We start from the raw sequence: 27,084 nt of genomic DNA, 5'->3' as shown, positions 1-27,084 counted from the left end.
TTAATACATTACCCCTCAATAAAAACACATAAGGAGATTCACTAAGAACCCTTATAACAAAGGCATAAGAATTCACCTCAATCGAGATATATATTTACTGTCAGAATAGAATACATCTATAAATTTATCATTTCAAATGGTTTTAGATTTAAAATTGAAATTATATTGTATTATCAATCTTTTTATATATAAATTATTGAGAATAATCACACACCCTTCTATTGTCCTACTAAATCAACGTACTTAACAAATGACAATGTTATTTCACATTTCTTCAGATTGGACGCAATTGTACTTCAGCTATACACTCAACCTCAAAAGCCAAAACTTACAATGCCTATTTCTTCTTTCTTTTTCCACTTTAACCTCAATTTTTCTTATAACTTTATTGACTAATTTTTTTGTTGTTTTTGTAATAATAATATTTGTTACCCTTTTTTTTCTAAATAAAAAAGAGTTAAATTATCTAATTTTTCAGTCATGTCCAAGTTGAGGGCTTCCATTCCAAGTGGTAAGTTGGATTAAGACAAATCAAACTGACCGTATACGACGAAACTATTAATAATTCTTTTTCCTGTTGATAATTAAAAGTCAATTCCGCTTCAAATTTAATGATAAAGAAGATGTAAAAACATCACGTGCCAAATTTGGAATAGTTTAAAACATCATTTCTTTTTTAATTTTTTTATTAAACATTTTAAAATAAATATTATTAAAATTAAAAAAAAAAATAGTTGCAAATTGGACAGATAAACATTTATAAGCGTTTATCATATTATTTATTCGCAATTTCCTTTTACTAATATACGTGAGTTGCCAGATTTATGAACCACTAATTTATGGCAAGCATGATTTCAAAAATCTAATACATATTTAGATACAATTAGGTCTTTTATATTTGATATTTAATATTATTAATTAATCAGTTTTAATGAATTAATAATTTTCTTATTGGATAATTAATATTCTATAATTTAATTAAAAAAACTTATAATTATTAAAGAGAATAATCTAAAAAAAAGTACTTGAGATGTCTGAACTACAAATAAGTCTCCTTTTCTCACTTGTTTTTGTTATGTCATGCTATGCTGCTGCTTTTGATTTCTTCTTGTCTATTTCGTACTTCAATATCAACATCTTAACTTAGGGATTTACCATTAATATCTTTTTGTTTTATTATACTTGGATTTTGGTTCATGTGTAGAAGCTAATTACTAAGGTTGATAAAACAGATCATCTTAAAAAAATAATTTATTAATCTAACTAGAAAAATAACTTATTAATTAATTATACCATAAATATAAGAATTATACATTAATATAATCTCTATTAAAGTAAGTTTATATATCAAAATATTTTTAAAATGTAAAATAGAATCAGAATTTATAATTTAAAATGGTGAAAAAGCGGAAAATAGAATAAATAATCTTTTTAGCAGGGGTGAAATATGCATAAAAAGAAAAGTGTTGGTCGAGTGTCTGAAAAAGAGGAAAGAAAAGAAGTCAAGGACAGGGAGTTTCACTCCTAAATATTTAAAGCCGAAAAGAAATCGGAATGCTCGTCTGGTTTCAGTTTAAATTCCTTTCAAACAACAAAATTGAATAAAGAGATTGTTTTCTTTTAAGTTATCAAATAAAGGAAAATTAGATATGCATTTACAGTTATGTTGAGCTTGCACCTCATCATTGTATTTTTATCTCCAAAAAATTGTAGAAATATATTAAAGATCAATTAAACATCAACCACACTAAAAATCTATATTAATAATTTCTTTTTTTTTACTTTATGCAAGTACTTTTACTTCATTTATATTAATAGATTTTTCTTTGAGTATTATTATTTTTTTAAGAAGATAGAGGTTGTTAATGTGAAATTGAAATTCAATCTTTAATGTTTCCAACACAGAAATATAATTTTTTAACAAAATAATAAATTTCTAATATTTGGAATTTATTCAACGGGTACATAATAATTCAAGTAAAGAAATTGAAGACAAATCTTCATAGATTTGAAACTCAACAAGACATCAACTAAAATAATTTAGCTTACGATTAAGATACTTTAAATCGAAATAATTTTTTTTTTTAAAATAAACTATTTACATAGAGCAAAATTCAATAAATTTTAATAAAAATTTAAAATGACATTAATTTTTTAATCAAAAAAAGCTGAAATGATAGAGATCAGAGAAAAAAAGAAAAAAAATTGATACCAAAAAAGAAAATTAAATAACAGTTCAAAAAAATTAAAGACAATTTTTTATAGATCTGAAAATCAATCAAACATCAATTATATCATGTTAACATCAACCAAACATCAATAAAGTAATTATTCAAAATAATTATATAACATCATAAATTTTATCAATATATTATATTTGTAGGACTTGATTTTCAAAATAGATAAATAATAAATTCAAGGTAAAATAATTTATCAATGATTTTATTTTTAATTGTCTAATTTTCTATATATAATTAAATTAATAATTAACAGAGTTTAGTGACTTTAATGAAAATGAAATACATAATTTTGTGTTATTAAAAATTATTTTAAATATGGTTAATGTTAAATTACGATAATAATTTGTGTAATTAATTTATTTAAATTTATTTAATCAAATTAAACTAGTAACTACATTAAATTAATATTTAAATATAAATGGATAGGAATAGTAGAAACTTAATTTTATAGTTATTGGCTTAGGATCTTCATCATCATAGACTAAGTTAATTAGTTGTTACGACTTTAAAACAATATGTATTTGAGAGTTCATGCAAATAGAAAAAAGAAATTCAAATAATTTATTAAAGTTAAAGATTTAATCAATAAATTAAGTGGTTAGTTTTAGTAATTTTAATATTAGTTAGAATTAAGTTAAAATCTATTAGTAAATTCTGGATTGACTCGATTTATTAATTTTTCAGTTTTCTATTAGGATTGATATTTAGTCCTTTAATTTCTAGGCTTTCTCTAATGAATGATTATCTAATTTCAGTAGTTTGATACAGTGATACATCTACGTTTCAAATTAATTTCATATTTTAGAGGAGAAAAATAATTGAAATGACAATTGAATAGAAAAATTAATCTGCATTTAATGCAAAACTCTTGTATTACTAAAGAATAAAAGATAAAATTAATTTATACATGCTAAGGAATAATCTTGCAAATGACTAGTTTTAGTCATTTTAATATTAACTTAATCGAAATTGAATTATATTATATGCTTTAATATGCACTCGTTCACTTAACTCTTCCGTTAATTAATTATTTAAATTTAATTTTATGAATGTCTTGTCTAAAAACACTAATTAATAATTCTCTTCAAACTAAATTAACAAAAGAGAGCAAATAACTTTTAAATGAAAAATAAAAAAGTTAATTTATCTTTATCTCTTATAAAAAAATATTTTATTAGAAGATATTAGAAAACCTTTTTGAAATAATTTTATTTTTAAATCTCACACTATGCATAATTGGTAATAGATAATACAAGTAAATATTCATTGGCTTTTTTCTCCTACTTTTTTCAAACAAAAAGCATTTTTGTCAAGAGAGTAAAATTATAAGGAAGTAAAGTTGTTCTATTTGCAAAGTTAAATTTAGGCTTTTTTCTTTTAGCTTAAAACTGGCCCTTAGATCAGAACATAAGCATCTTCTGGTGGCTTGGCCCAACTCATTTGAAGAAAATGAAATTCTATAACCTATGATTTATAATTAAATTTTCTCACAAGAATCCGCTTAGTCATATTTTATAAATTTATATTATATAAAATTTTAATAATAAATACATAAGAATTTAATTATTTATATAAAAATTTATTATGATATTCATCGTTGATTAAGTAAAGTGATAATAATAAATATTAATGGAGTAAAATAATAATATTAAAGAGCTTATTAAAATAAATTAATTGTCTAATATAATTAAGAATTAGATATTTAAATTAAATTAATTATATAATTATGTCATTATGCGTTTCTCTTTGATTATTTTATTAAGAACCATTGACAACATTATTAAAGAATATGTAAGCTAAAGAATATACACATTAAATCTATAATTATAAAAAAGTCAAGTAGATACGTATAGCCTATAGTCTTTTAATCCAGCTAAATTGATAATAATTAAATTCGGAATCATTTAATACAACCTACCATTCAAGATATAAGTTCTTAAATTTACTAAAACTATTATTCTTAACTGCACATAATGTAACAAAATAGCTTATTTTTCATTATATTGAGAAGTAATTATGACATTGTAAATGTTGATATGAATATAATATATCACTTACTTTAGATATTATAGAATATTAAATTAGCTTATTTTTCTAAAAGTTATATTTTTAAATATATATATGTGTGTGTTAAAATAAAAAGAAATAATAATAGAAAAATAAAAAATAAAAAATCTAAGAATATGGATTATGACTATAAAAAAAAGAAGAAGAAAAACCTTGGCACATGTGAATAATGTTAGAGATTTGTATTGTTAAGAAATAAAAAATATAAACGATTTATAAAAGTAAAAATCCAACCAACTAAATGACTAGTTCTATTTTTTTTGATATTGTTTGGATTTAAACCCAAAATCTATTTATTAGGCTCTAATATTCTCTCGTTCATTTAACTTCTATTTAATCAAATCAATTCAAATTATAATTTAGTATCACAACATATATGACTTAATTTTTTAATTTTTCAAGTTTTTTTTCTAAATATCTAGTCTCAATAGCTGGTTCGGTATTGCCGCTGTATCTCAATTCCATTTCAAATTTCAAGAAAAGGATTTTTTATTACTAATATATTTAAATCAAGATAAGATATTTTAAATTAAAAAATAATTAATAATTATGCATTAGCACAAGCAAATTGCTAGGATATTCAATAGTTATAATCACACTACTAATCCTTCAAAATTTAAAATTAAGCTTTATCTATTAACCCTAATTCTTTATCCAACAATAGAAAAGCGTTGCGCCTATTCACTCCGCAAATATTTACTTAAGCCCTACCAATACCATTAATTATATTCACCTCATAAATATTTAAATCATTATATTTGTACGTATTTACATGAGACAATAATATGTCTTCGTAAATTTTCTAATGCTACCAAATTTCTCTAAAAAGCGGGCAGCCCGTACACACAAAAGGAGAAAAAACAGAAGGTAATTTTTCATAAATATTTTAAAATTAATAAAAAATATTATTTTTATTATATAATTTTTAAAAATATAATTTAGTTGTTTTATCAAAAAATAACAAAAATAAATTAAAACCATATTTTTAATATTTTAACACAGATAAGAAATAAAAAATATCGATATATTTATTATTTTTTCATAAAAAATAAAATACATAAGGACTAAATATAAAGGCAAAATATATTATTAGTGTTTTAAATTCGAAATAATATTTTTATGATGTATTTTTCGTTGTTGATTCTATATGTTATCAATATAAATGTGGAGTAATTAGTTTATTTCATTAGTACTGTAGAATTAATATATTTATGAATACTGAATATATTATCACATGCAACCCACGTCCTTGTTCTTATTTAAATATAGTTAAAATGCTCTTCCAATTTTTTTTAGTAAGTTTGATTCTGAATGACCATGAAAAGAATTAACCAAAATATCTCTGTATATATCATATGGTTTTATTCCTTTATTGCAGTCCAACATATATATATATATGTGTGTGTGTGTGTGTGTGTTCAAAAAACAGTATTAATTAAGCTCTTCAGAAAAAGCTTGGCACTAGAGGCGAAGAGCATGACATAGCAGTCCATGAGAACTTGAATTTTGCTTCATCTTGAAGACCCATATTTTGATTATTGTAAGGACCAGGATTGATTTCTTCAATTTTGTATCGAGATGGCAAAACGTCATTTTCTGTCCTGAGCCTCTTGAGAGCTTGAAAATCATCTTCATATTGCATTTCAATTCTGTCGCCCTCCGAATTGGAATCCAATTCCTTGGCGTTGCTGTTTGATTCCGATTCCTCACTGAGAGCAGGGAGTGATGTTGGAGAGAATTGTTTACTGTGTTTTTGGAGTGCCACTCGGTTTCTATGTTCATCCACAATTCTTTCGAGGAATCTTCCTTGTGCTTCAATTTTAAGCTTCAAGCTCTTTTGAACCTTTTGTCAATGGAACCATCCGAAATAAGAATATTTAATAAGTATTTCCTTTGCATAAAAAGACTATTACCAAGTATCTGCAGAATTTTGACAGTATACGTACCTCAAGTTGATCACTTAGTCGCCTTTGTACTTCCATCTGCATTTCTAATGCTTCATTAAGTTGCGCACCTCTGCATATAGATTTTGAGATCGCATAATAAAAGGGTTAATTCATGAATAAAAGGATGCACGAATCTGCAAGAAGATTTACAAGATTCGACAAACATACGATGTAGCACTGAAATTTGGCAGGAGTTCTGATATGGTTCTCTTCTCAAACTTGCCTTCTGCAGGTAGAAAAAAAAAGGAGAAAAAGTTACAACTGAAGTCCTTTGGTATTGGAAAAATAGAGAGAATTAAAAGATAGTATTCTACACTCACTATTGTTTGATTCTGGGATAAATTTTGAGATCCTGTATTTCTGAGGAATGTTCAAAAAGACAAGAAGAAAATGCAAATATCAAAACCAAAATCGAAATCAAAATACAATCTTGAAGATTCAAATGGCAACTAATTGACATAAATAAGCATACTGATCACTTTCGAAAGGAAGACAGTTTACTGGTTTCAGGATTAATTCTTTGCAAGTGTATTTAGAGAAAGAAGACCTGCAAGTGGCTCTTCACGTGGTAGATGGTAAGTCCAGGAATGCTCATAGCCTTCAGGATACCTTTAGGAGTCGCCCCTGCAAAATGTATACAAGAAAGATTAACACAGATGATGCATACAATTGATAAATATGCACGGAAATTATGCACATGCATATCAAAATCTAACATCTTGTACATACTATCAGGACCACCAAGCTGATTCACAGCCCTTTCAAACCGATCATGCAGCTCCTGTGTCCAACGCAACCGCTCTTTGCCAGAGCCATCTGTTCGACTTGAACCCATTTTCAGAATCAGCTGATGTGATCTGATATCAATGGCTAGCTAGCAATGCTTGAGAAGTATCCCAACCTCCTTGTAAGGAGGATTATAGGGGGACAAGAGACCGAGACAAACACAGCTATGGACAGGAAAAGATAAATGTGACGATAAGAACTAGGATATAGTTTGTCAGGAAATGACTGATTATGCTACAAAATGTCTCTAATTGTCGAGATAATCTAAGCTATTATTTTTATGCAGAGTCCTAAGAAGTTCGAAAACTAGAAAAATTCCGCCTCATTTGGTGTAGGAATTCAGGGTTATGTTTTAAATGCTTCCAGAAAGATGTACAGCTCATTTTCAACTGTTTTATTTAACTGTCTGACTCTGGTGTTCTTGTTTTAGCGTGTCTGACCCGGGTCAACCTTATGTTCTTAATCCTTACCGAGAAACTGAGCTTAGGGCTACAAGTAGTGAAGAAGAAATTGGCCAGACTATCCTATCCAATTGAATAATAAGTTAATCAAGATCGCAGGTTTCTTGGGTTGGAGATCTGTTTTCAGAGTTAACGTTGGATTGTGTTTGATGAGTAGTAAGATGGGGCAAGCTTTTTTTTTTTTTTTTTCTCCTCCATCAAACCATAAACTATAAGTTAATTTCTGACACAAAACAAAGTAAGACCAACTGTAAAATCATGCATGGAAACAAGATTAGTTTCAATAATATCGAAGTTTCTGATCTTGAAAGAAATTGCAGTAGCAGAACTAAGAAGGAAAATCTGAGATGGGTCCAATGAATGAACCTATCAAAGTCTAAATCAAGAGCTAAGGTAGGATTAGAGGAATCCTTTCAACATTTCAAACTCTAAAGAAACTAGTGTTCTGTCATCATCAATTTGTGCAGAAGAACACCAACATTTATCAGTCCTCTGTCTAAAGACTCAACTCAAACCATTAAGACCCACCTGCATGTGCCATCTTGACACCATACGGTTAAAAGTTATTCTCCAGATTTGGATATGAACACTCGGCAGAAGTTCCATACTAAAGTTCAGATCAGCATACAGCCCAGGCAGCAGGCTGATGCAAAGAATGGTGCCATTTGCTGGTAAAAGGATTTACGAAACACCAGAAAAGAAGTGAATAGTATTAATTAATTTATCATAAATTTAGAGGTTAGCCCACTTGAGCACAAGATTAGTTGGGAAGAAAGAAGACAAACTTTAAAACCTTCCAAGGCATTTGTTATGAACAAGTATTTAACACATACATCGCAAAAGAAATGACATTACTAATACTACATTGTCTGCCTCTAGAACAAGATTACTGTCTGTTCCTCTTCATGCTGCAAGATGGGCACTTGTATTGCTTAATACTTTCAGCCTTAGCTGGTGTTATCTTCACGCACTTCCCATGGAACCACCTCTCGCATATATCACAGCCAATCCAGAACTCATCAGCACTGTAACTTCCACCACAGCTCCCACATAGAGTTTCATTATGTTCATCTTCATCATCCTCGTAGACCTCTTCTGTAAGCTTGGGGTTGCTCTTCACTTGACCATCATTTGATCTCTACACACAGAAGGATTATATGTGGATTAAAAAAAACAAGACAATCATCCATGAAAGATTGAGGACAAGAATTTCTTATCATGCAAAAATCTGAATTATTGAACTTAGGCCTGTTACACTTCAGTCAATAAAAATTATGCTTACTGTTGAAGCACTATAACAACAGCATAAAGAAGTTGCTGAATGCAACTTAATAATTTATTGTATAATAGACTTATTTTCCAAGTTTTCATGTTGGTCAAATAAAGAATAAAAAGCTGGTTATCAGGTTTGATTCTCATAGTCATACAAGTGAGTGTTCTGAATTGAGTTGTAGTTAATCAAACCTTTATGCTGCCTCTAGATTTACTTCCACTATCTACACTGGGCTTTTCTTTTACAACCTTCCTTTCTGTTACAACTTCAAAGACAGTGGGCATATCATTGATCATGCTAAAGAGCCGTTTCCTGTCAATCAAAATTAATTAATGTCTTAGTTCTTATTAAGAAATGCCAGTCCCAGTAAAACAGTGTCTAGCAATAGAATAATATTTCAACCAAAACATCTCTCAACGTGCAAATAATTAAGTTCTTGTCTGCCTAGCAATATGGAATTCCGATGAACCGGCATTAGGCGAGCACATACTCTCTATGTCATCGCTTGCATCAGATTGAATCCTGACCTTATCTCAGTAGCCTAAGAGTTGGAATGACTTAAAAATGTTATCCAATATAACAAATCTATTTCCGTGGTTTAGACCCACAACAAATCACAAAAAGAGAAACCTTACCATATGCTATTTACACTGTAAATAGGAGGAATGACTACCAAATGGAAATTGTTAAGAAAACAAGATGAGAAGAACAACAATTAGAAGAAATTGAATTTATATGTGGTTGATAATATTAATACTAAAGAGGACAAATTTTTTTTTTTAATAATATGTCTTGTAAACCAAATGTTGGTGGTCCTGCTTTATCAATTATTCTTTGCACGATTAAATCACGTCATAACTGGAGGCTAGCTATTCTATTGTTATTAACAGAAGAACCAAAACCACAAGGAAGTGTGTAATGCTGTCTATAAAACTGGAAAATAATCATTTTGCACGAATAAATTACATCATAAATGGAGGGCAGTTATCCTATTGTTATAGCAGTATCAGGGCAGGTTGTGCACCTCGCTACAAGTTTGCCAAGCGCTCTTTACCACACTGGCAGTCCAAGGAAAAGAAGAACCAAAACCACAAGAAAGTTTCTAATGCTGGCTATAAAACTGATACAACTATTATGTACTTGATCAATTTTCTCCTGTCTTACCTCATGTTAAATAATAGCTAATCCTCCATCTTAACTATGCATGCAAGAAGTTAAACGAAAATAGAAGACTGCTGTAAAGGAAAAATGAGCACAAAATACAGCTGCAATACCAATAAAAGGCACTAAGCTTTCCTTCCAACTGAAAATATGTAGTAATGTACCTTTCATTCCTGTTAAGACGAGCACCAAAATAGAAAGCCACAGAAATCAACCAGGAATCACTATGCACAGCAACCAATGAAAGCCAGTCTTTACGATCCATACCATCCCTTGCAAAATTGATTCCAAGAGCCGGTTCAGGAAGCTCAGGTGGAACTTCCTCAGCTGGTAGATTTACTTCCCAGCTTTCGTTTGGATGTCCATATAGACATAAGTTCTCCTTTTCTAAGGAAAAAAAACAAAGTAAAACTTGATATTAAAACGGGCAAAACAATTTCCCCTTTTTTCATTTATTCTCATAAGAGAAAAACGCAAAAAAAAGACCGGAGGAACTTGAAAGCTTCAATCTTTCAGTTCACAAGATACCAAAAGGAATCAATTAAACATTATATACTTATTTCTCCAATTTTTATAAAAAACATTCCTTTCATGCATTGATTTTTAAATGATTTAAAATTCCATTCCAGGTCAAATTGCATACAGATCAACAAAAACATTGCAAAATAAAATTTTGTTTGTAATTAATACAAAACAAAACTCAACAGCTAAGAGTCCACCTGGAAGTTCAAATTTCAAATTACTTTCTTTTTCTTTTCCTCACAGTTTCTCAGGAACCAAACAAATTTTAAAATTGACTACAAAGAATTAAGTTCAAAAGAAAAAAAAAAACATAGAAAAGAGAACCAAAAAAAAAAACAAGATTTCCGATCTACAGTTATTACTCCATTGAACGTAATTACCTGGATCACAGAGCCCATAGAATTCATCCACATCTGGAATTTAAAATTAGAAAAAAAAAAAAACAGGGTCAGACAGATACAAAAATTAAAAAAATTGTGATCATAAAATGAAAATAAAAGGTAAAAAAGGTTACCATGAGTTAAAGCACGAACAACGCCAGCTCTTCTAGCACTAAAATCTTTGAAGATCTCTTCTACCGTACGTGGACTAGAGGCCATTTCCATGGCCAATTTTTTTTTTCTTTTTTATGGATTTATTTTTAAATTATATTTATAAAGAAAAAAAAAACTGGGTAATTTTCTTTAAGGATTTATAAATTGTGAGAATTTGACATTATTTTAATTTTTTTTGGTTTTAATAGTAGAAGAGAATGGATCGAAGAGGCATACACATGGAAAAGAAAGCAGGAGCAAAGGTTTGTGTGTTGGTGTTGTCGTTGTTGTAATATTGACGCGAGCGAATTTGCGGTTATTTGCTAATGGCGCGCACTCTTTTACTGGGTTTAACTAATAATCGGTGGAGTGTACATGGCAAAACTAACCTCTTTGTTTGTTTCCAGTCACTCTGAGTCTGACTCCCTTTTATTTCTTTTTAATTTACTTTTCTTCTTATTATTGCGTTCCGACATAAACTACTTGAAACTTCTGTGTTTCTTTTTAATTTGTCTTTCATTTTATTTTAAAGGTTTTCTTTAAAATGTTTAGATTTATAGATTATCTAAAAGAATTCCTGAAACTATATATGAAATTCGAAAAGCAGTGTAAATAAATGTAACGCACATGAAATTTAAATTAATAATTGAGAAAGATAGAGTTTAATTTCGAATTATTTTTTATTTTTTATAATTAAAATAAACTTGTAATATAATTTTAATTCCAACTTTTAACTTAAGTTGGAATTAAAAGGATTTATTTAATTATTTTATGTAAAACAAAGAGAGAAAGAAAGAAAAACACTTTTAAGAGTTTAAATCGTACACATATATAAACCTACAACAATATCAAACTGACTATTTGTCTTTCTATGCTTTGTATGAGTGAAACTCAAACTGAACCGATAGTTGGACATCCCTAAAAAAAGTGGTATCGGCACAAAGTAGCAATGTCACCGTGATAATTTTTTTAAAAATAAATAAATTATTTTTTACTTACTTTCAAATTTTTATTCAGTAATTTAATTTAATTATATATACATTTTCAATCTAAAAATTTGAACAATATTACTGGAGTTAGCATTTTCCTAAAACCTGGGGCAATGGTGTAGTTGAGAACAGATGTTGTGTGAATATATTTTAACTAAAATGATTTAGAGAAAACAATTTTTGCTGGAAGAAGGTATTAATATTGATTAATGCACCTTTCAGAAGAACATTAATGTACAGTGGAACAGATGTTACTAAATCAGTTTACATACAAGTATATACCATAATATTTTTAATTTAATGATCTTTAGATCCAACGTCAGCATGCATGAAGTAAGGAATTCAACCTCAAACAGCCCATTTTTATTCGAAAACATTTCCATAAACCACCAAAAAAATAGTTTAAAATTGGGAAGACCTAAAGAATTAATACATGAGACAGGTTTAGCCTATCGATCTTACTTTAACTATCAGAAGCAGTAGCAGTAATTGAAAACAATCATTTAATGCTTCCTCAGAATCCTACAAGACTTCCTGTGGCATAGCAAGAACCTCCATATGAATACGAGCCATGGAAGAAACGCCTCAAAGGCTCAAACCACAAGGGATGGGGGGTAGATCAAAGGTGCTGTGGCAAAAATTTAACACTCACTAGCTGGAAAAGAATAGAGAAATATAAAACATAAGAAAAAAAGAATTATATTAACTCCTAGAATAGATAGCCGTTATAATGGAAACCCCAAATCAGAAGCACAAATTTCCCTTCTAAGATTCGGCTAGCAAAGAACATGAATGCAAGCTTACACAGATTTGCAAGATGGAAGGGATAGGAGAGCCACCATCACCGTTCATGAACGTGATATTAATGGCTCGATCCCAGTTTTCTCAATTAGGTCAGCAAGGAAAATGAAGGCGAGCTTACAGAGATGTGGGAGAAAACAGATACCAGGGAGAACCGCCGTCGCCGTCGCCGTTTATGAAGGTGATATTAACCGCTTGATCCCAGTTTTCTGCTCCACAGTGAGCTTGCTAGGGAATTTTATGCTAAACTTAATCCTTAAGTTCCCTCTTTTTGAGGGCTCCTTGGGAATAGGCATGCCTTCCCCTTTAACAACTTCTTCATATGTGGGAGTGATGATAGAAGAAATAGGGATGGTCAGATTCCGGCCATCAACTGTTGTCACCTGCACTGTGTAACCTGTTAGAGCTTCTACAAGAGAGATCTTCTGAGTAACTATAAGATCATTTCCATCCCTCTTGAAGACGCCATGAGGCTTCTCATCAATGATGAAGACTAAGTCAGATGGTATAACACCTCGTTGTTCGTTTCCCTTCTCTGGGAAAGTGATTTTCGTACCTTTCTTCCAACCCGGCTTGATCTCAATTGTAAGAATTTCTTCCACAGTGGTTGGTCTCCTAAACAAGGAGAGAGAGGGGAATCAATAAAGCTCATAACAGAAACAAACAAGAATTGTCGATAGCAAACCTCTGGTCTACTCGTCTATCTGTTCCGATGTACCTTGTTATTCTATTATGCTATCCTGTGGCATGCAAGTTTGTTTATTTCCATTGGCAGTATGAGCAAAAGAGAGAAAGTAGATTATACTTAAATACTGTAAAACATGAACAAATTAAAGTAACATCAATTCCTCAAAGTAGAGTACAAATCCGTTCATGCACTCCATTCTTTTACTCAGCAGAGACAGAGAAAAGCCAACAGCATAAGCACTAGATTCTACAAGAGGTCCATTGAATTATGAACCCTATCTCATTTGAAAGAAGTTAAATCCGAGTCATACCCAACACATAGAACAAAGAAGTGAGAAAAAAAAAAAGTATAAATACATAAAGAGGCTAACAATATCTGGCAGATGAGAGTCTCTTGACAATGGGAAACATCTGAAAGGAGAGAAATAGGTGTAATTGGAAGAAAAGTCAAAATCAGTACCAATGCGAATGGTTGAATTCAAGAAAGGCATCACAATATTACACCTTGGAGCATACTCAACCAAACAATCAGAGTCCTATAAGAATTGTCCTTTTTTTCTTTTCCTAATTTTTAAGCAACTACAGAACCTACAAATAGGACGTGTAATCTCGAAGAAAAACTATCCTTGTGAATTACTAAGGAAAGTTTAAATAAAGAAATGTGCTTTATCCTCATGGTTTACTAATAAAAGCTTCGACTGTGTGCTGTTATGCTGTGCCAACTAGGACCAGGAAAAGGTTTCATATTAGACATTCCCCCGGAGACCTTAGTAATCATTCCATTGCTTATTAGAAAGTAGTATTTCACCAACTTTCATCAGATAATAAAAACCCAGGAAGCGCGCAGAATTGAAATAAAGAAGCCAACATGATTTGATCACAATGTAGATTCTAAGAGAAGATATTTCTGATGACCCAAAAAACAAGAAAAAATATCCCAGCATTTTCATACTATATTATAAACATAGAACACTAGCCTTGCCACAAATAATTCATACTATCAGCACATATTTCCATATCCACTTGCTTAAAAATCTGAGTAAGGTGTATTAGATGATAAAACCTCCTGCATCCCCAAATTCGCCAATTAAGATCAGCTCAATTGACACAACAATAATAACCTTCTCCCATAACCCAAAAGAAAGAAAGAAAAAGAAAAACTCTAATTCTGCAACATGTCCAAAAATCAAACTAGATGCATCCATTACATCTCTGATGACTTTCATTGAACTCCAAACCCATTAAACCTATTGGGGATGACAACTACGATACTTTCATATGTACAAATGAGGGTTCTTGTTAAAAGCCCTCAACCTGTCTAGCTGCCAAACCATGACCAAATAAATAAATAATACTGAGAATCCATGTGAAATAATCCTAACAAAACTATCAATGTGTTCAGTTATATTCACTTGTTTTCTTTATTGTTGCTAATAATATCTTCTTTCTGTTTCCTACCAAAAAAAAGGTGGGGAAGTTCACATTCATACCCTCAGCCAACTGAGGGTAGTAGAAACAAGAGAACATCAATTTATAGACACCTTAACAAAGTTTGGGAACTTTGTGAGAAGGAGAAGGGGCAGCCGCCTGTTAACTTCCAAAAATATAAGAGAAATGGCCCATCTGCTGCTAGATTGCTTAATGGAACAATAACTGATATAAAGTATACATATATAATGACGACATGAACTCTTCTGCGATTAGCACCAGGGAAAGTCAAACCTACACAACCTTTCTGCACATCTCATGTTCATTTCAAACCACTATTCGCATATGGAATCAGAAAAGAAAAGATTCTATTCCAGATTTTCTGCTCAAGGATATCTAAGGATTTGCTAATATGTCAACTATCACTCATCCAAACTTCACTAAATCTCCAAAGAGGCTACTCAAACTCAAAAAACATCATTACATACAATACAATATCTATCCAAGTTCAGTTTTAATTCCTACAAGTATAGCAAGTATTCATTAAACAATTGAGATTGATGAGATAAATCATACAAGGAACTAAAAATAATGACTTGAGATTTCAATTATAGTTAGTAATCAGTAAAGTCCTACTATTGACCCAAAAAGGTCTTTCATTACATTTACACTATAGAATCTCTATAGGCAAAGCACATCAATCAGACTGCTATTATCTTTAAATTAGAAACTTCACTCAGTTTTCATTTACGTAATGTGAAATTGGGATAAAAGACATGGTTGTTCTGTGAACTGCAAAGCCTAAAGGCTATAATAGATCATCATACAAACTTACCTCATTCTATGCAAAAAGAAATATGGTCCAGTGAATTAAAACAACAAAAGACATATGGTCCAACCAACAAATCACAGGACTTAATGAAATAGAATAATCTTGCACGACGAGGGCACACTTCAAGAACATATTTCAAAGCTTATTTAGTTAATTTCTCCTCACTAAGTGCTTAGCTAATAGAGTTAATTTCTTTTAAAAGAATATCTCACTATATCTAATGCCAGTAATGGTCAAGGAAAAGAAAGAAATAACGTTAAAAGAGGGGGAAAAAAAAAAAGAAAAAAGAAAAAAAGCTTACCCACTAGAATCAATTACATCTCTGGAAATCTTCATCTTCTTAGTAATTCCTTTATACAGGTCCTCCAAACTACACAACAATGTCCGTTCTATTGGAGCCCCTTTTCGAGGGGGCCCAGAGCTCTCTCCAGCTGCAGTCCTAAATGAAGAAAAGATATCATCCCCAAACATACCCCTCGGAAAGTTGGAAGTGCTGGCCCTTGAGCCACCCATATCACCCATCCCTCCAAACGGACTTGAAAACCCAAAAATCTCAGAGAATATATCATCTGCGCTCCGGGGATTAAACTGGAAAGTTGTGGAACCACCATCATGTCCAAATCCGCTGGCACCACCAGGTGGTGGCATCTGCCCCTTCAATCCCTCCTCTCCATAATGATCATAAACAGCCCGCTTTTGGGGATCGCTCAAAACCTGCAATTTATAAAGACGAAGATAAATATACAAACAATAAAAGTTCAATTTTCTCTCAATGGTTTTTGACAAGTGAAGATTGCGAATTGATGTAACCGATAAAGAACATATATATGTATGATAAAAATGCAACCTTTTATTTCAATTTTATCTGGCTTTTTGAGAAGTAAAGAAAGAGCATTACTCCAATTGATTGAGAACAAAAGGAAACCATCAACAAATCATTAAAAAATGCCATCTTTATTTAACCTTTTCTGCATTTTTAGGAGGAAAATAAATAAATTGCTGCAGTTGACAAAGAGAAAAAGAAAACACCATATACAAAACGTAAGAATAACGTAATTTTATATTCTATCTTCTTCTGAGAAGTAATGAAACAGAATTCGTGCAATTGATAAAAATAAAAAAATAATATCACTCTTAATTTCAATCAGTTTCTGGGTTTCAAGGAAGTAAAAATATAGAAATAAAAAAGATGCAATCTTTTTACATCTATTTTTCTGGGTTTTGTATTTGAGAAGTAAAATAAAGAGAATTAAGAATGAAAATTAATAATGATTACATCGTAAGCTTCAGAGATTTGCTTGAACTTGGCTTCAGCATCTTTCTTGTTATTAGGGTTCTTATCTGGATGCCATTTCATTGCCAGTTTTCGATATGCTTTCTTCAATTCATCATCTTTAGCATTACGGTCTACCTGTAATATTTTATAGTAATCCACTCCCATTCCTCCCGGTTCTCTTCTTCTTCTTCTTTTTCACCGTCGTGCCGTCTCGTGTATCTTGAGTTTCGCTCCGGCAGCAAACTTCCACTGTTCCTTTTTTTATATATGGATTGCTTTCATGTTTTCTTTTTAGCGGGTCGGGTCCTTCCTCTTAATGGGCTGAGTTTTTAATAATAAAGAATATTCTTTAGATTATTTAATGGCAAAAGGCCCAAAAAAACCCTTGAGCGTATTGGGAAAAAGTAAATAAAACCCCGTGCTTTAGTTTGGCACATTAAACCCTAAACCTTTTCAAAATGGTGCAATTAAACACAAAATTCATTGTTGAAACTTGCAACTATCATTTCTGATCCTGGCATCCTTAAAGTGGTGGCAGGCAAATCTAATGGAAAGACGTAATGCATGTTAGAAGTATTTCACAAATCTATTCCGAAAGCCAACCGCTCAAAATGTTCTTTACTAGATTGATTAGTTTCATTGAATTTCTGATTAGATTAATTTAATAAAAAATTATTATATTTTTAAAATGATAATTACAATAAATTATTATTTTTTAATAGTTGCACTTAATAAAATTTAGACACTAAAATTATATTTTATTATTAAATAATAAATATGAAATATATAAATAAAAGAAGCCTATCTAATCAGTTTTACTCTGTTTTATCGATTTAATATGATTCAATTATAAATCCTATTTTTTAGATAAATTAGACTGAAATAATTACTGCTTTCTGATTGAACCAGTCAGTCCGATCCAATTTTAAAACAATGCTTGTTTATAATGCAAATGGCGAAAAGAAATTATCAATTTAAGACTTTGATTTTAGTGATTCAATAGGCATTTTAATACTGAATAACTATGATAAAATGAATTGATTTCAAAAATATCAGTCATCAACTCAACTGGAAAGACAGTGCCAAGCGCCATAGCTAGGAGTGGAGGTGAAACTTTTTGAATTTAATTAAAATTTTAGAAATTTAGAATTTAATTGTATTAAAATAAATATTAAATCTATTTCAAAATTTCAAAATTTCTTTCCGCTTTTTACCTTATTTACCATTAAAAATATATTCTATATTTTAAAATATTATTTAATATTGTATTTAGTTAAAATTTATTAAAAATTTAATTTTATTTAGAAAGAAAACATACAAGAGAAAGTAAAATAAAAATGAAAGAAATATTTTAATGTTATAAAATATATTAATTTGTTAATGTGAAATCCATTTAAAAAAATATATCTATTTTATTAAAATTTAGTTTGACAACCAATTCTACACAAATTTGATTATATAAAAATCTAAATTTTCATTTCATTTGTAATAAGTTTTAAATTAATAAATAAACTTTATGAAGCTCAACCAAATACAATATTAATATAATTAGCATTATAACTATCGAAAACTAATTATTATTGACCCCTTAAAAAACTAATTATTATTATTATTAGTTATTTATTTTATTATATTGCTATATTATTATTTACAAGTAAATTTGTTTTTATTGTAAATTGCTTGTATGTGTGATATGTAATTATTACTATTATTTTAGTTATAAATATCTTTGTCATATTTAAAATTAACTTTTTTTAGAAGAATGTATATAAAAAATTTAACTAATACTGAATTGAATACATATAATAACAATTCAATATAAGATACAATTCACAGTATGTGGTATAAGATGATGAAATATTATTAGTAAACTTTTAATAATATGATATGTATATTTATATAACTAATATTAAAATTAAAAAATTCATATATTACTTCTTAAAATTAAGAATTATAATTTAGTTAAAAACATAATTTATTAGTTAACATATTAATTATGCACTATTATTTAGTATTAGAGTTATTATTTAATTAATTTGAGAATATAAAATATAACAAAGAGATATAAGTGTATAAAAATCAAATTTTGAGTGACTGTTTAATTTAGCCTTTAAATGAGAGGTATTAAAGTTTTAAGATGAGAAGAAATAAGAGAGATAAGTATTCATCCTTGTGTAGAAAGAAAATGAAAAAGAAAGATGCCAAAACAAACTTAAAATTAGAGGTATCAAAGAAATCCTACTCATTACCTCCAAAACTCTATGATATGATTCCTTCAATTTCCCAAACTGAAAGCAAAATGTTTCTCTTTTAAACTAAACAAACCCATTTCTCAATATTCCTTTTGCAACCTCTTGCCTTTTTTTTTTTTTTTTTTTCTATCTTTCTGTTGTAACTCTTATTCGCTTGTGCCAGAAATTGATCATTTTTAATGATGTTATAATAAGTGAAACCCAGAACAAAGAAAAATTGAAGAATCGAGTACGACTCTAATTTCCCAACAACGTGAAGTTTGTATTTCAATGTTAGTTCAAGTATGGAAAGGAATGGTGAATTGGTTTGGGTTTTTATTGCGTTTGATTCTTCAGAGCATTAGAGGCATACCTTCAATGGCTCAAATGTTACTTTCTTATGTTGGTTTTAGATATTCTGCTTCTTCTTCTTCTTCTTCTTCTTCTTCTTCTAAGCCTTTGCCTCTTGCTGAAATTCCTTTGCATCAGACGCCACAGCAAATTAGTGTCTCCCCTGAGGTCAGTGATGCTGATGATGATGGATTCGGTCACACCGCAGAAAAGCTCACAGTAAGTGTCGTTTATCTTTCTTTGAAGTTCTTATCGGAAAATTTGGTAGATTTCTACATTTTTGTGCCTTTTAAGTGAAAATTTGGTTATATTTAATGGGTTCTGTATTATGATCATCAGTTGAAAAGGATATTTATTTATTTGCTTTCTCTCATTAATTGGTGAAATAATGCAGTTTCTTCTTCTTTTAATAATGAAATGGAAAAATAACAAATCACTCATTAAATAATGAATTTTATATTTTTTAATAATTATTATTTAATTAAAAATGAAGACCTACATTTTAAATTTATTTTTAAAAATAATTTTAAGAAATATTTTTTTACAATTCCATGGTAAAAAACATGATATGACAAGTCAAATTTATTTACTTAAGAAAAAATCAACAAATGATTTATTATAAGTTTAACAATATAACTATTAAATATTTTACAAATATGTATTCTTTCTTGCATCTAATTGTATTAACCTTTTTATTGATTTTTAAATTTTTTCTTTTAACAAGCACAAAGAATCTACAAACATCGTTTTTCTCAATGTAAGATTATAAAAATTGTTATCAAAAAATATTTTTTTAAATAAAATAAAAAATAAATATTTAATTTAAATTGTTAAAATAATTAAATAAAATTATTAAAAAATATAAGCTTTATGATTTAATTGGTAAGTAGACCAATATATTATTATTTATTCTTTTATTTTTGTTCTTCAAATTATTAGACACTTGAAATTTATGTTGAAATTTATAAATAACTTTTGATTTTCTTAGAAAGTTTTAAATCGCCCCTATGCTTTCAAATTTTTTTAGATTTGTATACATAATTTTTATTTTAGGTTCATTTGAGCCCTGCTCTATTATTTAGACCAGATTTAATTAGTTCAGTCCATCCAAAAAAATTATCATAAAGTACATATATTTTTAAAGGCTAACTAAACTTCATCAAAATCTTAGCACTTTATGGACCGATTGCGATGAGCTCAGCTAGAACTAGTCCTGGCCCGAGTTTTGAACAGGTTCAGTAAGCTTGTTATGGGAAGAGAGGTGCCAGTATTTTCTTAGATTGCATTAAATTTATGGGTTTGATTATTTATCTCTTGGTAGAGCAAAAAGCTCTTAGCAAGTACATTTTCTTTTGTAATATCAACGTGTAGGTTGTACTCGACTTGGATGGAACACTTGTTTGTGCATACGAAACATGTAGCTTGCCTGCGAGTATTCACACTCGAGCAATACAAGCTGGGTTGAAGTGGTTCGAGTTGGAATGTATCACTTCTGACAAGGTGTTTCTCTTTCTCTCTGACATTTGCCTTTCAGTTAATTAGTGTCTATAAAGATGTTTAACCTGATATCTCCATATTGAAGGAATGTGAAGGGAAGACAAAGATTAATTATGTGACTGTGTTTGAACGACCTGGTTTACGAGAGTTCTTAAAACAGATTAGTGAATTTGCTGATCTTGTTTTGTTTACGGCTGGTCTTGAAGGTAAAATTTATAGCATTCCTTCATGATCCTCACTACAGATTTTCTCCATTTTTTTCTGTCTTTTATTTTGATTTCTTTGAACACCATACAGGTTATGCTAGACCAATTGTTGACAGGATAGATACGGAGAACCGATTTAGCCTACGTCTTTATCGGCCTTCGACCATCAGCACGTAAACTCTGCTTATTTTTTTATAATTACCTTTTGAACAGAATTTATATTCTCTTTAATATGGAAAATCTTAAAAGTATTTAATATGAAGGAAGGTTTTTAGAATGCTGACAGATTTTCAAGTATCTAGTTAGCTTGAATGGTGCAAATTGGAATTTGCATGCTCAGGTGTTTAGCTCTTTCCTGAGAACTTGACAAGTTATCTGCTCTAATATTTATGGCCGTGTTTCATTAGAATTGTTCGTCTTAAGATTGCCCTATCGTATACAATTTCCATTTACATGATATTTGGTTGAAATTCATAAAATTTATAAAATTAATTTTTAAATTTAAAATTTATATGCTTTAAATGGAGTGAAAATTAATTTAGTATTATATATAATTAATTTGTGTGAAATTAATTATAGCTAAACTATGTCAAATTTTCAAATAAATTTTAGATTAGTAAGTCAATATATTTCACAACACCAAAATTTCTCTTTCAACTTTATTATTTTTATTTTATCTTCTTTCTTATGTCTTTTTCTTAAATAAAAAAAAATCTTAATTTGATTTATTTTAATTATTCAATTTTAATTTTAGCTGCATTTTAGTTATTTTTTGCTAATAAAAAATCGATATGTCATATTTTTAATTCTTAATTATTCTTTTCTTATTGGTTATTTTCGTCGTATGTCAATTTTTTATTTTTCAAGTTACTAATTTAAAATAAAATTAAAGTTAAATGATTAAAACAAAATAAACTAAAAAAATTTATGAGAAAAAATGAGATTAAGTGCAAAACTCAATGAATATTTATATCATTATCCTCCTTCAATGCACTCATTATTGAGCAGCTCTTTTTAGCGGTTAAAATATAAAAAGTATATTTTTTGATAATGGTTTTAGAAATTAAAAGTGGAAGAGCATTAAATATTAAAAAAAATATCTATGATGTTTTGTTGCTCACGAACAAAATAGATTACCTTTTAATTAATTAATTTACTTCATAATGTTAAAACCAGGTGACTGATGAGGATATTTCTGAGGTGTTACTATTACGTTGCCTCCGTAGGGTACTATTGTTGCCACTTGCTTAATTCATTGCATCGGTTAAAGTTTTTAGGGCTTACCATTGTCATTGAGACAATTTGTTTTATAAGAATTAGTTTTCATCCATGGCTATAATTAAAAGAGACACTCATTTTACACTAGCAAGGTTGTAATTTTAATTGTCTGCTGAACAAATGGAATATTTAGTGTAACATGGTTTGCTCAAGTATCTTTGTGATTGGTAGCAAATAATTTTCCTTTTATTCAGTTATATCATTCTACTGGATTCTAAAATGCAAATGAGACCTTACCAGTAACTCTTAGTAACCTGTTTGATTGTGTAAATCACAGGGAATATAGAGAACACATGAAGGATTTGTCTTGTTTGTCAAAAGATCTTTGTCGAATTGTAATTGTCGATGACAACCCATTCAGTTTCTTGCTCCAACCACTGAATGGAATACCGTGTATGCCTTTCTCTGCTGGACAACCATATGATAATCAGGTAGGAAGTTACTCCCATTGTTAATGCAGAAAATGACATTTTTAATTCATTTTCTTAATCGGCCTCTGCAGCTTTTGGATGTCCTCCTTCCGCTCCTCAAGCACCTCTCCCTGCAAAAGGATGTTAGGCCTGTACTTTTGGAAATGTTCCACATGCCTGAATGGTTTCAAATGAATGGAATTCCTGCTTCTTCTTTGGTTATGTAGGAATAAGCAAGTCCATTTTTTTTTTTAGTTTTGAGATATTAGTGATTATTGTCCGGCCGCCAGAGAAGATATATGTTTCCACGGTAACATTTTGCCACTGCGTACCTCCATTTGTTGTGCGTCTCTGCTTGGAAACCAACGACTGGAATATTTCTATAATGCATAAGGTCGCAAAGGTTTAATTATTATGACTTGAATCAGCTTTATTCTTTTGTAATTAGGCGCACTGCTGACACTGCCACCAGTACTGATGAATTTGGAGGTTCTGCAATGCCTTCTTTGTATGGCGTTTGATAGAAATAGCATTTAGTTGGCACTGTAAAAGCATTAGAAATAATTAATTTCAGCAGTAAAAGTGTTGCCGTATTACTGCACGAACGATCTAATCACCCAAAAACTATAATTGGAGCAAAAGTTAGAATTCCTAACTTTCTCCAAATCATGGTTTTCAGATAGTAGCTTCTTAAAAAGAACAGAAGTTAATTTGAAAAGCTGTACCAGATTTGATCAAGTTGCAGGGATAACGTTTAGAATGATAAATTGTGAAGCCTGGCCAGAATTTGATGATTATTTGTTTTCGCTGTAGTAAAATGCATTCGCCTTTATAAGCGAAAAAAGAAAAAGAAAAAAACTACTTCACAGTGAGTAGAATTTAATGGAGAGTAAGGTTAGATATGGACTCTTTTTCTCTCGTTTTATATTCTTCCTCAGTAGTGCCCAAGCTTAGGGTTTCAAGAAGGGGAAATCGGAAGACGTATATTTGTTTTTGTGTTTTTTTTTTTTGCTATAAATATGCAATCAGTTTTGTTCTTAAGGAATTCCTGTCTATACCATATATACCGTAATAAATAAATAATATATATATAAATTTTTTTACATTTTAAAATTAAATTATTAAAATATATTTAATTATTTAAAATTAATAAATATTTATTAAATTATCTATCAATTTAAATTAATATATATATATATATATATATATATATATATATATATATGATCAGTTATAATTTTTAGTATTTTTTTGTCTCATTATTTAGATAATATATATTTTTATTTTTATTAAGAATAAATAGTAATTCTAAAAAATAAATTAATAATACTTGTAGAAGTATCTTAATAGTAAATAACTTAGAGAATAATATATAACTTTAATATAATATTTACTTTCAATAATAACTAATTTATCAACATTATATTAATGTCACATCTCTTTCTAAATGATATCTTTTACGTGATTTTCAAGTATTAGAAATTTATAGGGTGTTGAAGTGGCAAAACCTAAGATAAAAATCAAGAAAACTAGATAACCATACTTTTCCCTTAATTGAATAGGGAAAAAGATTTGAAAACTTTACCAATTAGCAGAAGCAAGTTTAGTAAGATTTTATTAACAGTTACTGATAGTATATTAAATGACTATTGATAATATAATTTATAGTTAAATAAATTTTTTATTTTATTATATTATATTTTATGGTAAAATTTAATAAAAATAATTTATAATAATTAAAAATATTCTAGTTAATTATTTTAGTTTAATTTTATTTATTATTAAAAATATATAAGTTATTTTAAAAATATAAATTTAAATTTAAATTCTATTAATAAAAATTTTAATTTCAAATCCTATAATTATAAATATTATAATTATTTAACTATTAAAAATAATTTTAAAATAATAATTTTTTATTATGAAATATCAAAATTTAATTATATAAGATCAATTTAAAGTAATTTTAATAGTAAATTTTATTAAGGATAATAGAGTCCTAATAAATAAATAAATGATTAAATCAGTTATCAACTAATATAAAAAAACTCTAAAATAGAGCTGAGCAGTTGATTGTAACTAAATCAGCTAGTGAGAATTATCTATCTGCTTCATTAAATATCCAAACCAAACACACTCTTAAATTACTTGATTAGACCAGGATGAGAGATAATTTCGACTATCTAATCCTAATAGAATGAATGTGAAATATATGTATTTGTATTTAGATAAATTGAGATTTGAGATTTAATATTTATACTGATTAATTTTTTTAATAGCCCTTTTTAATTATTCTAATAATAAAAATGTATACTACAACATAAGTATATAATTAAGTAAAATATAAATATATTGCCTTTCTTCTTTCTCACTTCTCTCCTTAACCATCATAACTTCCACCAAGCTAAATTAATCATGGGGGTATTGATGACTCACCGAAAAAAATACGTGAATGGAGGAGGAGGGCCGCAACTTCAAAGCTCCAACCTCTCCCTTTTAACATTCTTTATAGTTTTCAAATCTTTTTGCAGATTATTATTCAAATTTAGAAGTTTAAATTTTATTTATTTAGTCATTTTAATATTTAATTTTTAATTTAATCTAATTAATATTTAAATATTAATCAATTGAACATTTAAACTTAATAAAACTTGTAGCTGATACCTTTATATAACAGAAGAGTTAATACTGTTATTGTAAGCTGATATGGCCAATATTCAATCCATTAAATTGAAAATAAAATTTATATTATTTTTTAATTAATTAAAAGATTTTAATATTAATAAAAGCTTATCTCTTTCTCTTTCTCTTCTTCTTCTTATTTTTAAGTTGATTTATAGTTTATGCCATGTCCAAGTATACAATTCTTGTCAAATTTTTGGAAAATAAATGATTTCCACGTCCTCAATATCTTGCACCAAAAGCACACTATAAAAATACTGCAGTTTAGAAATCACCAGGCGAAGGAGATGTGAGAATTTTATTAAAGTTAAATTTAATTAATTGAAAAATATTATAGATTTTATTTTTAGTTTAATGGACCTAATACTTTAAACAACGATATTAACTCTTCTGACATATAGAAGAACATAAAATATAAATTTTGCTAAATTTAAATATTTAATTGTGTTTAAAAATAATTTAACGCATCAAATTAAGAGCAAATATGCACTCTTTTCCAAGTTTTAACCGTGCATAAACAGTATCTAAATTTGCCATATTTGAAGAATTCTATTTTAAGCTAATTTTAATTTTTTAATCAAATTGAAATTAGCTGTGTATAAATTTCTAAAAATTCATGAATTATATTTGATTTATTAATAGTTCAAAAGGAATTAAATTTTTTCAGTTTCAGAGTGTATTTATAGAGTTAAAGTAAGAATAATTGCGTCACTTGAACTTAAAAAGAATTATAAATAAGCGTACGAATATAGACTTATGGAGTAAAATTTCCACCTTTAATAAAATGTATGACGTATTTATTTAATTCAGAAATTGTCAGGTTAATTTTCAGTATTCTTTCATGAAGTTACTATCTTCTTTTGAGGGTTTTCCTTTTCTTCTTTTTTTCTAATCCTGAATGCAACTGCACTCGAAGATTGTTTCAACTCTCAATTACTTCGAAATTAAGAACTAACTGGAGGATTGTTTTAACTGTGCAGAAGGAAACATTGTCGATGTGAAAAGGAATTCAGGATCTTAAGACCAACGCAACGATATTTCAAGATACTGCACGTCTTCCGGCAGTGGTTTTGCGAGGTGTTTTGAGTATTGACATGTTATAGTATAATCCATTGCTTGCAAGATACTGCTGAATGAGATTTGGTTATCATTCTTGCAGCAACCACTAGATGTCCTCCTTCCACTCCTCAAGCACCTCTCCCTGCAAAAGGATGTTAGGCCTGTACTTTTTGTGAGGTTCCACACGCCTGAATGGATTCAAATCTGATTCACTAATCTGGAAATAATTCATTTCCGCAATAAAGTTTTGCCATATTACTACATGAACAACCTGCATCACCAATATATTGCAAATCCCTGAGAATAAATTGCATCAAGCGATCACTAAATTTTACACTTTATAACAAAAATGTTTAATTTGTAATTAA

General features: G+C 28.8%; 4 protein-coding genes across 8 annotated transcripts; 1 reads left to right on the top strand and 3 right to left on the bottom strand.

The window, feature by feature from the left end:
• Positions 1 to 5,634: 5,634 nt before the first annotated feature.
• On the bottom strand, positions 5,635 to 8,084 carry LOC8267531 (myb family transcription factor PHL7). The gene is made up of 6 exons (XM_048370013.1): positions 6,983 to 8,084; positions 6,801 to 6,877; positions 6,574 to 6,613; positions 6,422 to 6,479; positions 6,254 to 6,323; positions 5,635 to 6,150 (listed from the first exon to the last, which is right to left on the bottom strand). The coding sequence occupies exons 1-6, from the start codon at positions 7,086 to 7,088 to the stop codon at positions 5,752 to 5,754; spliced, it is 750 nt and encodes a 249-aa protein (XP_048225970.1). The 5' UTR covers positions 7,089 to 8,084; the 3' UTR covers positions 5,635 to 5,751.
• Positions 8,085 to 8,199: 115 nt separating this feature from the next.
• On the bottom strand, positions 8,200 to 11,294 carry LOC8265042 (PHD finger protein ALFIN-LIKE 1). The gene is made up of 5 exons (XM_002528039.4): positions 10,971 to 11,294; positions 10,837 to 10,869; positions 10,099 to 10,321; positions 8,965 to 9,085; positions 8,200 to 8,638 (listed from the first exon to the last, which is right to left on the bottom strand). The coding sequence occupies exons 1-5, from the start codon at positions 11,059 to 11,061 to the stop codon at positions 8,387 to 8,389; spliced, it is 720 nt and encodes a 239-aa protein (XP_002528085.1). The 5' UTR covers positions 11,062 to 11,294; the 3' UTR covers positions 8,200 to 8,386.
• A 1,025-nt stretch (positions 11,295 to 12,319) lies between these two features.
• Positions 12,320 to 17,306, bottom strand: LOC8265043 (dnaJ homolog subfamily B member 1). 5 transcript variants are annotated; one of them, XR_007214301.1, is made up of 4 exons: positions 17,003 to 17,306; positions 16,028 to 16,440; positions 12,901 to 13,394; positions 12,320 to 12,633 (listed from the first exon to the last, which is right to left on the bottom strand). XR_007214301.1 is itself a non-coding variant. In XM_048369765.1 (4 exons), exons 1-3 carry the CDS (start codon positions 17,165 to 17,167, stop codon positions 12,953 to 12,955), a joined length of 1,020 nt encoding a protein of 339 aa, XP_048225722.1. In that variant the 5' UTR covers positions 17,168 to 17,306; the 3' UTR covers positions 12,320 to 12,633; positions 12,925 to 12,952. The 5 variants fall into 5 exon arrangements, 3 of the variants coding, with proteins under 3 accessions (XP_048225722.1, XP_048225723.1, XP_002528086.1); XR_007214302.1 differs by having other exon boundaries at positions 12,320 to 12,606; XM_048369765.1 differs by having other exon boundaries at positions 12,925 to 13,394.
• A 1,861-nt stretch (positions 17,307 to 19,167) lies between these two features.
• Positions 19,168 to 23,886, top strand: LOC8265044 (CTD nuclear envelope phosphatase 1 homolog). The gene is made up of 6 exons (XM_048369767.1): positions 19,168 to 19,803; positions 20,956 to 21,084; positions 21,167 to 21,287; positions 21,379 to 21,460; positions 22,843 to 22,996; positions 23,068 to 23,886. Exons 1-6 carry the CDS (start codon positions 19,525 to 19,527, stop codon positions 23,200 to 23,202), a joined length of 900 nt encoding a protein of 299 aa, XP_048225724.1. The 5' UTR covers positions 19,168 to 19,524; the 3' UTR covers positions 23,203 to 23,886.
• Positions 23,887 to 27,084: the final 3,198 nt, after the last annotated feature.

The sequence above is a fragment of the Ricinus communis genome, chromosome 10 (genome assembly GCF_019578655.1).
Source record: "Ricinus communis isolate WT05 ecotype wild-type chromosome 10, ASM1957865v1, whole genome shotgun sequence".
Classification (NCBI taxonomy): domain Eukaryota; kingdom Viridiplantae; phylum Streptophyta; class Magnoliopsida; order Malpighiales; family Euphorbiaceae; genus Ricinus; species Ricinus communis.
Note: the sequence above shows the minus strand (reverse complement) of the source record. Positions and strands in the feature narration are given on the sequence as shown.

Excerpts from the sequence above, each read along its gene's own strand:
- LOC8267531 (XM_048370013.1), bottom strand. The coding sequence starts at position 7,088 with ATGGGTTCAAGTCGAACAGATGGCTCTGGCAAAGAGCGGTTGCGTTGG. Across the intron at positions 6,480-6,573 it reads TATCCCAGAATCAAACAATA|AAGGCAAGTTTGAGAAGAGA; the intron begins GTGAGTGTAGAA and ends TTCTACCTGCAG. Across the intron at positions 6,324-6,421 it reads CCAAATTTCAGTGCTACATC|AGGTGCGCAACTTAATGAAG; the intron begins GTATGTTTGTCG and ends ATCTATATGCAG.
- LOC8265042 (XM_002528039.4), bottom strand. The coding sequence starts at position 11,061 with ATGGAAATGGCCTCTAGTCCACGTACGGTAGAAGAGATCTTCAAAGAT. Across the intron at positions 9,086-10,098 it reads CGTCTTAACAGGAATGAAAG|GAAACGGCTCTTTAGCATGA; the intron begins GTACATTACTAC and ends TTTGATTGACAG. Across the intron at positions 8,639-8,964 it reads AATCTAGAGGCAGCATAAAG|AGATCAAATGATGGTCAAGT; the intron begins GTTTGATTAACT and ends TTCTGTGTGTAG.
- LOC8265043 (XM_048369765.1), bottom strand. The coding sequence starts at position 17,167 with ATGGGAGTGGATTACTATAAAATATTACAGGTAGACCGTAATGCTAAA. Across the intron at positions 16,441-17,002 it reads AAATCTCTGAAGCTTACGAT|GTTTTGAGCGATCCCCAAAA; the intron begins GTAATCATTATT and ends TATAAATTGCAG. Across the intron at positions 13,395-16,027 it reads GATGTAATTGATTCTAGTGG|GAGACCAACCACTGTGGAAG; the intron begins GTAAGCTTTTTT and ends CTCCTTGTTTAG.
- LOC8265044 (XM_048369767.1), top strand. The coding sequence starts at position 19,525 with ATGTTAGTTCAAGTATGGAAAGGAATGGTGAATTGGTTTGGGTTTTTA. Across the intron at positions 21,085-21,166 it reads AATGTATCACTTCTGACAAG|GAATGTGAAGGGAAGACAAA; the intron begins GTGTTTCTCTTT and ends TCCATATTGAAG. Across the intron at positions 21,461-22,842 it reads CGGCCTTCGACCATCAGCAC|GGAATATAGAGAACACATGA; the intron begins GTAAACTCTGCT and ends TGTAAATCACAG.